Below are 10,565 nucleotides of genomic sequence, written 5' to 3' on the forward strand. Positions count from 1 at the left end.
CCCAGCTTTTTCCGCAAACCCTATTATTACTCCGGGAAGGAGGAATACCTCCTTCTGGGAGTATTGGGAATGCATTTGTTTGCGCGTTCGCAGCTATAACTCACGATCCCGTTGTCGCATTGGTGTGTAACTTGGCATATCGTTTGCCTGGTTCGGCGTGGTGATGCACAATGTCTTTGTTACGCCGTAACTACTTTAATCGTCAATGCAATATCGAAATTGCACCCCTATAATTAATGGTAAGGGCCACTGTCCTGCCATAGCGACCATGTTATAACCCGTTACGCTTGACTGCAATACTTCAGGCAGATACGGGGTACGAAAATTTCCTACTTGCTATGATCGTATAGTCACTGTTACATTGTAAAATAGACAACGTGCATCACCACACGCAACCTAGCTAGCGATATACCAAGTTACATACCAATGCGGCAACGGGAATTGTGAGTTTTCGCTGCGAACATGTGCCGAGTGAGCTTCAGTCTGTGTATTAAGTATGCCGTGTACAATCGCAGGTCGCATACTAGTTTGGCGCACGAGACGGCCGTCGCACTTTTACGCACAGTGTGAAAATGGGATATATCTGGACCTTCAAACTTCTCACACTTGTAGTTTGTAATACGGAGGCTGTGACAATATAAAACGTTTACGCAGGGGATGAAAGATTGTTAAGATATCTCTCTCAGAATAGTGCGCGCAGGCCGCGGCCAGACTGTGTCACTTCCGGGTGTTTTCAAAGATCCGGTGACCTTTGACCTTCGAGAAATGTTACGATAATACAAATAGGCAGCTATAGATCAGGCATGCCTGCAATAAATTGTGGAAAGAGGATTTACTGCATATTTGTGATTTCTGAAACATTTTAGTTGTAAGGCTGAATGGTTCGTTGATCTTCAAAAGAAGCCATCTAGATCTAAATTTGTGGCTTTTCCCGGAATTTCTAGTTATTATTATTATTATTTGTGTCTCAAGATTTGACCTCTGCATCGGCGGCTTACTTCGCGTAGTGATACGAGGGAATAACTTAACGTAACTGAATCAATTCTGCGCAGAAAAATATCATCTGTTTCATTTGAAGCAATGAACATTTATTTGTAATGTTTAAGGCGTCTTTGAACTTGTTTTTATATCACTACGGCGCTACATTCTTGACTGACCTCGCGGAGGGAGATGAGTGGTGAGGTTGATAAACATGGCGGAGGATGGGGATTCTGACTGGGTCCGGCTGAATGTCGGCGGGACGATGTACGAGACAACCCGCACCACCTTAGCTAATCTGAAGAGCCAGTTCCTCGACAGACTCCTTGCCGAAGACTCCGGCTTCTCCAGGCCTGCTGACGGTGTCTACAAGATCGACAGAGACCCCGAGGTTTTCAGAGTTCTACTTAATTTTGGCAGGTATTTCAACCTTAAATGTTATGCGCCAACGTTCTAGACGTCGGTAGCTATATATATCGTTGTAAGTTGTGAGCACGCATGGACCAAAAGACATGTCGAATTCATGTCCAATTAAAGGAATTAACCGTATTATCATAGCAATAATATTACAGACATAGCAACTACACCGATGACAATTGACAGTGATTGGATAAACTTGTGGTAACGTTAACCGTGTGGGGATGAGTCATGATCAAGGAGGTTAAAAATAGATTTTACTTCCTTTGTAGAGCAGAGTAACTGTTTTGAGAGAGTTGAAAGATCTGGTTCCCAGGTAGCTACAGGTCAGTTCCAGCAATATTGATAACATGTATTATTGGCTTGAAACTACATTCAAGGAGAACTTTATTTTCTGTTTAACTTTATGTTATGTCCCCTAGGAGTTGACTGGTCGGGCGGCCGCTATAAGCACGATTGAATCAGGCTAGGAGAAATGTAGATTTGTATTTTCCATCATAGAGGGTACCGATATCTTATCACGTCCTTGTAGACGATATGATGTTATTATGATTCGTAGCTCTCATGGTAACATGGTGTTGCTTTGTTGTGTTTACTCCAATACCCAGACACGGACAGCTTCTGCTGAATTCTCACGTGACGGCCGACATGTTGGAAGCAGACGCCGACTTCTACATCCTTGGACAGCACGTTCGCTCGGCCATAGATGCGCTGTCGGAGGACCCTGGTGCCGACAACGCACGGAAGTACTTTGAAGCGAAAAAAGCCATGCGGAAGAGAAACCACCTTCATACAACGCCATCTGTGAAGAACTAGTGTTTAAATTGATGTTTAAATTCTATTTCATTTCTATCTTATTGAAATTGCAACAATGCATACTCAATGCAGTGGTCAACCCAGGCAGTATTGCTTATATTGGATGCCATCTAACGTACATCAGTTGAACACATATACTAGGAATTCCTATCATGAATACCGGGGACATGTATTACACAGAAGTTCTTTAAAGCAAAAAAAGCCATGCGGAAGAGAAACCACCCTCATACACCGTCATCTGTCATAAGCACTAGTGTTTAAGTGTTGATGTTGAATTTGTAGATTCTATTTCATTTCTATTTTATTGAAACGATGCATATGCAATACAGTGGTCAACCCAGGCAGTATAAGCCCATTTGTAAATTCGAGTATGCATGTGCAGTGTCAAAGGTGAAGGCCCCTGGCTTGTAAACTGTTCTCGTCTCGACATTGTCTAGATTTGCGTAACAATACCCAGACAGGTTTTGTTTACGTCTCATGGGTTTTTACCTTTGACACTGCGTACTCGAATCTACAAAGGTGCTTATTGCTGATATTGGGTGCCATGTAGCGTACATCAGTTAAACACGTACTAGGAATTTCTATCATGAATAAGCAACAATACATCAATACATTCACAGATGACTTAGAATTTGTAAATATTATTCATTGAAGCCACTGTTTTTGAAAGCATCACTGACACACATGTAAGAGCTAAGATTATTTGATAGCAACATATTTTGTGCTCATGTTTTAAACAGCCATGACTCCAAACTTTATAGATGTGCACATTCTGTACTGCTTGATATTGATTCTAATGATGGGGTTAAAGTGAATGTATGTAACTTTGAAATCTTAATTGAGTATACCACTTGGCATACATGTTAGGTCTGAATTATGATGGTACATGTATTTACTTAACTGTTGTTGTAAAATAAAACTTTTTTGTACCTCTTTACACCTTGAATGATATATTTCAGTTAGTCCAGTGAGCCCAAAGAATGGTGAATGATGATTTTTACCTCTGCAAAGGAGATCCTGTTTTTACCTCTCTGGGTTTGTGGTTTTACTGCTGGTGTCTTTGGTTATCAATAGCGTAACTTAAGAAGTTACAAATAAATTGATTACCAAACATTGTGAAAGCATTGAATTCAATCTTTATTCAATCTCCGACCTGTCCTATACAGATCTGATGCACAGAAATCATTAACCTCGTCATGGTATTGGTGCAAACCATATAGGAAAGAGAAATGTAGCAGGGAAATTGTTCCTTACAATGTGAAAATGATAAACAGGAAGATTAGTACAGGAAAATGATTTATCAACAGTAATGAATCCTACTCTATCTGCTTCTATATTTTGACACATACTTTACCAGTCAAATTCGTTCCTCTAAAACGGCTCATTGCTGTTGCCATTACATGCTCTACTTTTCATTTCCGTGTCTTTCTAATGTCTGTCTTTAGATTTCGTTTCCATTTACATCAAGCCCACGAAGAAATTCGGAGAAAACCTGACAGGTGAGAACACCGGGTGTAAAAATCTACATGGATCAAAAGCGCCATGCAGCGGTAAAAATATAAATGCAGTACATGCGCTTCAAGTGCAATAGCTAACATGTTGGTGCAGTTCTTAAATGAACTGCTAGAGGCTGCTTCTGATCCATTTACCTCACCTTCGATGATAGTGACTTTGCTGACTGTACTTTATGAACCGGTTGTAAGTCCCCAAACAAGGCAAAGAGAAGAAACTGTTGTGCAGTGTCTTATCTATCTATCTATTCGAAGTTTATGGATTATGAACAGTTTTTATTTGAGCCAACGCAGCAGACAGAGGTACATGGTGCGCTGCCATCAAGCCCCCACATACTAGCACTAAACCGTACACAACTAGTCACCCCGTCAGCCTAGTACGAGGGTGGTACAAAAAGAAACGTAATTCTTATCATAGCAGGTTCATTTTTGTATGAAATGAGTTGAAATTTGGCAAAAATGTCAAGAAAAAACTCTTCTTGAGACTGAAGTATCTCAATGTGTTTTTTACATATTTACCAGTGACTGAGTTGATTTCAAAATGACCACACCCTTGGAAACTTGTCGGAGGCAACCAGCAGTAAAAGGGAAGGTCCCTAGAAGACTCTATTTGGCCAATTTCTACCATTTTCCCAGCGACCCGCGGAGGCTGGTAGAGCCTAACATTACTCCGTGTCTTTTAGAATGGAGCAGGGCTCAGAAAGGTTTACTTGTGGTTTACTGCACAGCCTGAATACAATTCCTACATCCCAATGCAATAGCAAATGCCAATTGAAATTTGGACGTGGTACTAAAGCCCGTCCGAATGTGTCAATTTACAAGACATGCCCTCTCTCACATTAAGAAATTGTTAAAATGTTTTTCGAGCAACAGGCGGAAACAGCAAAATCATTTCCACTTGGCCCAATAAAGGAAGTAAATTGATAGATAGATGAATCAATAATAAGTTTGATTTTTCTTAAGTTCTTACCGTTATGTTAAAAGCAACAACCTGTAATATTAGGCGCCATTTTTACTCTTATAACAACAGAACATCGTTGTTTTCTCTTGGCTTACGCAATCCTTTACTTCTAGCCGCCGTCTATACAAATAGCGAAGACGTTTCCCGACACGAGATCTTGTTTCAGGTCCACTAAAGGATTAGGTCATCTCTAATGTCAGCCGGAGGCACGGATCCTAATCCTATACTATAGCCTCCCCTTTTGTTGTATTCTACCCTGGCGTGCCCAACCCCCGAACGGTAAACATTTGCAGGGTGACGTGTGCGTGTTTGCTTGCTTTGTGGAGGAGGAAGTCCGATGACCAAAGTACAGCCCGCCTCTGACTCACAGGTGCACAGGTGAACAGACCGCCATCCAGACCCGCTCGACTTGGCCTCTCTGAGAGACACGAGAGGATATTTTGACCCTTAATCGATCCTAGGGAACCATAACCATCATGAGAGTCGTGCTAACCATCCTGCTAGTGTTCGGAGCGCATCTAACGGTCACAGGTACGGTGTAGGTTTTCTCACAGCTGTTATAAAACAAAATCCGCCATTTTGGTGTCGACCTGAATTAGGTCATGTGCTTAGGAAATTAAACTGGGATAGATCTTTATCCCTGATATTCTTGACCCAGAAAATGTTTAGTAGGGCTCAGTGTGTGCAAGGAAAAATGGTGAACTTTTATACCTGTTTCAACACGTAAACTCGGCAAGTGAATACAATTAGGGCACAGGAAAAACGTTGTATTTCAGCGCGCGCCATATATATGTCAATGGTTTCGAGTAGTCAAGTAACGGTTTATATAGACATAACTGTTGCCAGCGTCTAACTAGAAACACAAGCATGAATATTGCGCAGGTCTCTGTGGAGTTTGTGATGTGAACAGGGGAATTATGATTGTCGACAGTTGAGAATTTTGTCAGTGTGAAATTTATATAACAGGCCATCATGATACTGTATCACTTCGTACTTTGGTCATTGTCCTCCTTTCAGGACGGTTACAGACGTGATAAGTCAGTCAGTGTGTTTGTGGCTAGGAAAAATGATCATGGAGGAAGTCACGATGTCATGATTTTCGCATGCGTTAAGTACCGCTATTGAAATTTGGGTTTGAGTCTCCTATCGTTTCTTTTCGGTACTACAACAGATTATACCTGTGTCAGGTACATCGGATCGACATGCTCAGTTTGAGTTGTACAGAAACCTTGAATGAAGACAAAATAAGATGTGTCTTGTGATATTTCAGGGACGAATAGCACGGACACTGCGATTTCGACTGAGGCAGGGGAAACTACAATGGCGTATACAACACCTGAGACAGCTTCAATGGCCGATAACGACTCAAACGCTACATCGCCAGCGCCAACCGGAGACGGAAACAACACAGCGCCAACTGAAACCACCGACAGCAATAATACATCTACTGCTCCTCCTAGTGCAGGATCTACAAACGCTTCTAGCACTCTTGCTACATCGATAGCTCCGAGCACCCAGGGTGCACTTACAACCACACAGCCTGTCACAACAACAGCTACACCACCTGACGTTACGGTAGCAACCAACAGCACACCTTCTAACGTTACCGTAACCACCGACGCCCACCAAACTACACCTGCCACTACTGAATCTTCTCCGGAGTCTACAGCCGTCTTTCCAACCGATACACCTGAAACTAACACTACCGGTACCTCTTTCGTTCCGTCCATGCCTTTAAACACCACGGTGACACCTACAACCGCAGCCACAACAGAAGCCGAAACGACTGAAACTATGCAAACGACAGGAGTTCTACAAACCACCGCGGAAACACCCGCACCAACCATTCCCGGGGAAAACACTACTCTGGTGGAAACTACCGTCTTAACGTCCGCCGCCCCAACCAGCGAGACTGTCACTCCAAACGTTACCGATGCTTCCCCGACAGTAACTGCCGCAGTCACCGGCACACCTGTCCCTCAAAACACCACTCTTGAAACTACAACCCCCTCCGCCACGTCCCAACCCACCAACCAAACTACAGGGTCGTCAACAACATCCCCAGTTTCGACGACGTCTGCGACAAATGACACTTCACAGGCAACGACGGAAACCAACAATAGTACCTCCCAAACCACGCCTGGATCTCCGGAGGGTAACGTTAGTACTACCGCTTCTCAAACAACGGTGGACAAAACTACCACTACCGCTTCTGAAACCACACAGGACAAAACTACCACTACCGCTTCTGAAACCACACAGGACAAAACTACCCCTACCGCTTCTGAAACCACACAGGACAAAACTACCACTACCGCTTCTGAAACCACACAGGACAAAACGACCACTTCTGAAACTACACAGGACAAAACGACCACTTCTGAAACTACACAGGACAAAACTACCCCTGCCTCTTCTGAAACTACAACAGAGGACAAAACTGCGCCGACAACTACCAAGCAATCCGAAACCGGCTCTAAGGTCCCAACTACCCAGCCCCCAGCGCCAACGACGAGAAGTACTACAACGGAAAAATCAACCACGGCCTCCTCTACCACAGCAGCAAAACCGGACGTTGAACCCACTGACACGGTCACAGAGAGTACACCATTGACACAGGAAACAACCCAGCAACAAGACCAAAGTGGCCAGACTTCTGGCATGAACCACGGGACAGTTGTAGCCCTAGCGGTGACGATCCCTATCGCAGTGGTTGTTCTCATCATCTCAGTTGTCTTCATCCGCAGAAGAACCATGTGAGTACATCTTCAACATTTTTGGGAAATCTGTCAATTTCTATCACATGCTTAATGTGCACTTTGTGCCTTAGATAGACCACGCTGACTTGATGCTTCATGTATGTGACGTCCTATGGACACCCAAAAACTAATGCGAGCGAGCGCAAAAAAATGATCACAAAAATAACTGAAGCAGCAGATCGTGGTACAGCAATAACTGTTCTTACATCAGGGAGTAGGCTGTCTTGTGTCAGAGGCTTGTGCAGGTTCAGTGCGTTGTCCTGTTTCAGAAGAACAAAACTGAATTCAGTTTATCTAACGGCTCCCCAGACACTTGCTTAGTGAAAGTGACATAAAAGTGAAAGTGGACGATGTCTACATATATATCCTTAACCTACATACTAAGGCCAAAAGCGATGTACATGTGTACATGGATATAGGTGGCGCTTCGACGGATGTGACATGAGCTCCACTCCGCACTTCAATATCGATTATCTTTACGCGAACTCGAGTATTGAGAACGCTTTAAAAGTCTTTCTAAATGTATGCGAAGTCTTTTGGACCTGTTTGGGAAAGTGTTCACTGGCTTGAAATGTTTAGTCGCGTATATTTTCATATTATAGCAGACGCAATTGTATACCCTATCAGAGCCTAATCTGCAGTACCGCTCCCTGTCGCGGCCAGAAAAGTGTTCAAACGACCTCCGAATTGCCAAAATTCGGTCTTTTTGGAAATGAGGAAATCGCGAAAGACTCGTTAAGGGGTTGGTTGATTCTTTCAGTTTAATTTCTAAAATGTTTCTATATGAGATAAAGAATCGCCATATTTCAGACAGTTCACAATGAAAGACTTGTATTTGGCCATACATGAACCTTCGCAATGTCCAATAGTGATCGAGTACACATTTCGTGTAAATGGTCACTTCTATGAAGGGCTACTACATTCACCTTTCAATCGTATTGTGACAACAAGAAGAGTCTGGACAAATGCATAGGTGTTTTGGTTTGTTTGTCTATCAATAGATCCGATTTTTCTTTCAAAATGCTGCAAGGTGTGCGCATTTTGGGCAGGGGGGGTCCACTTACTTACTAAGGCCTACTGCCTATCATTGAGTCCTCACATCTGCTCAAAGATAATGAAATTCGAAGTAAGATTCATTTCGTGACAAGTTTACAACTTTTCCGAGATCCATCCATCCATATCGATGTACGTCGTATGCGCAGAATCTGTCGTTATATCCTGGTATGGAAGTTACTGAGTGTGAATTGACTGAAGATGACTAACGTCAATGAAGGTTAGACATCCAGGTAATAAGATACAAGTTACCCAAGCAACTGGATAAGTTTCTGTAACGGCCATACGTTTCCGGGTAGCGTCCGCTATCTTTCGTCAGGGAAGATGACATAATTGTGTGTAAAAGATGTGGTAATCTTTGTGTTCGTGTGTTGTACAGGGGGCGGTCACACAGGGGGTACATCACAGCAGACGACTACGGGTGGACGTCCTTCAACAACCCTGTTTATGACAAGGTGAGTCGTTTCATTTATTTCTTTATTTTACCAGTAGTTCACAACTCAGGCCCGTGACCTATTTTTCAGGTGTCCCTGCATACACAGAACGACATTTCAGACTCAAGCAATATAACAGATACCGTAAAAGTGCAACAGATGACGTAATTACACAAAAACTTAATGGTCTAAAAAAGTAACTAACACTAAACCGCACCGTGTCTCACACATGTACAAGAACGACATCATGACGTAATATTTGTTAGCTTCCCGTGTGGTTCTGTCTGCTTGTTTATAATGAATGAAGACCTTTATTGTCTGCATATGTACATATGTCTACTGGGTTAAGTACAAAAGAACCAGATATATTTATAATGACTATGAAACAGCTATTGAAGATGAAAAATGATTAACTTACGTCTCTTTTATTCCTTTTCTTACTAGTATTCTATGCTGAAGGGCGGTCGAGAGGATCCATATTGAGGCGTCATCTGATGTCAGAGAACATGATTTACTTTGCCTACAGACAAATTCCACCATCTATCGGGAAGAGTATGTGTTGTGACGACCCCACAGAAATGATCTCTAACAGATGGTTGTGTGGAGTACTATTACTTTCGTGCTGTTTTCCAAAGAAAGTCAACAAACTAACTAAGCATTCCTCTCGATGACCTTTTCCCAACAGAGGACGAAGGGACTTAGCCTCTACCAGGCTCCAACAGGCCGCTGGAAAAATAGTAGAAATTGGGCAAATAGAGGGATAACATTAGTCTCCAAGCAGACCTACGGGTTGCAAAGACCGTATCCAACTGGCAGAAGGAGTTTTTGTTGCTATAAAAACTCCTTCTTCCGGTTGGATACGGTCTTTGCAACCCGTAGGTCTGCTTGGATACTAGAAAAGTTAGCCCGTTGTAGAAGTTACAGTTTGCGACCTCTATAGATCGCAAACTGTAACTTCTATAGCGGACTAACAATTTCTACTATTTTTACAGCGACCTGTGGAGTCTGGTAGAGGCTAGAAGGGACATAGTAACAGAACATATCTCACGACCATCATACCCTTCGTTGCAGACTCCCTCCGGCTGTTTTATATTCGTTACCGCTTTCTTATTACAGTGCTATTTCTTTTTTATCTCCGGACCGTATTAAGAAGCGATAATGTAAAAAGAAAACGGTAACGAATCGAAAACGACGGACGGAGTCTGCAACAGAGGCTACCTTCGTTATGTGTTTGAATGTTTAAAAATATTTTCACCATTGCTGCCCATGTAAAATTTGGAAGCCTAGTAACATGCAATTTATTTCCCTTACAACTTATCAAATCTTTTTTGCTTTCAATGCCTAATCTGATTTATGAATATGATCATCAGCAAAGAACCAAGTACAAGTGAAATGATATGCTTGATTACGAAGGCTCTAGCTAAATGTGTTCTACATTTTTCATTTGATATGTCGCTGAAAGCAAACATTAACCACACAATCCACACGTCAGTGCTGGGGTGCTTTATCTATACGGCCCCCTTTCCTAGCCTCCGTTGCAAGCTCTGAACCGGCTTTTTTGGGAGCTATCAAATACACTTTTTGCAGCCAACCCGTAACTATCAGCCAACCCTGTAACTATAGCCGGCTATAGTTA

At 42.7% G+C, this 10,565-nt stretch overlaps 2 protein-coding genes across 2 annotated transcripts; both read left to right on the plus strand.

The window, feature by feature from the left end:
- The first annotated feature begins 1,157 nt into the window (after window positions 1-1,157).
- Window positions 1,158-2,215, plus strand: LOC136448615 (BTB/POZ domain-containing protein KCTD17-like). The gene is made up of 2 exons (XM_066448252.1): window positions 1,158-1,398; window positions 2,004-2,215. The coding sequence occupies exons 1-2, from the start codon at window positions 1,193-1,195 to the stop codon at window positions 2,209-2,211; spliced, it is 414 nt and encodes a 137-aa protein (XP_066304349.1). The 5' UTR covers window positions 1,158-1,192; the 3' UTR covers window positions 2,212-2,215.
- A 2,771-nt stretch (window positions 2,216-4,986) lies between these two features.
- On the plus strand, window positions 4,987-9,760 carry LOC136448584 (mucin-22-like). The gene is made up of 4 exons (XM_066448198.1): window positions 4,987-5,214; window positions 5,954-7,439; window positions 8,875-8,950; window positions 9,374-9,760. Exons 1-4 carry the CDS (start codon window positions 5,160-5,162, stop codon window positions 9,410-9,412), a joined length of 1,656 nt encoding a protein of 551 aa, XP_066304295.1. The 5' UTR covers window positions 4,987-5,159; the 3' UTR covers window positions 9,413-9,760.
- The last annotated feature ends 805 nt before the right edge of the window (window positions 9,761-10,565 follow it).

Source organism: Branchiostoma lanceolatum, chromosome 14 (genome assembly GCF_035083965.1).
Source record: "Branchiostoma lanceolatum isolate klBraLanc5 chromosome 14, klBraLanc5.hap2, whole genome shotgun sequence".
Lineage (NCBI taxonomy): Eukaryota > Metazoa > Chordata > Leptocardii > Amphioxiformes > Branchiostomatidae > Branchiostoma > Branchiostoma lanceolatum.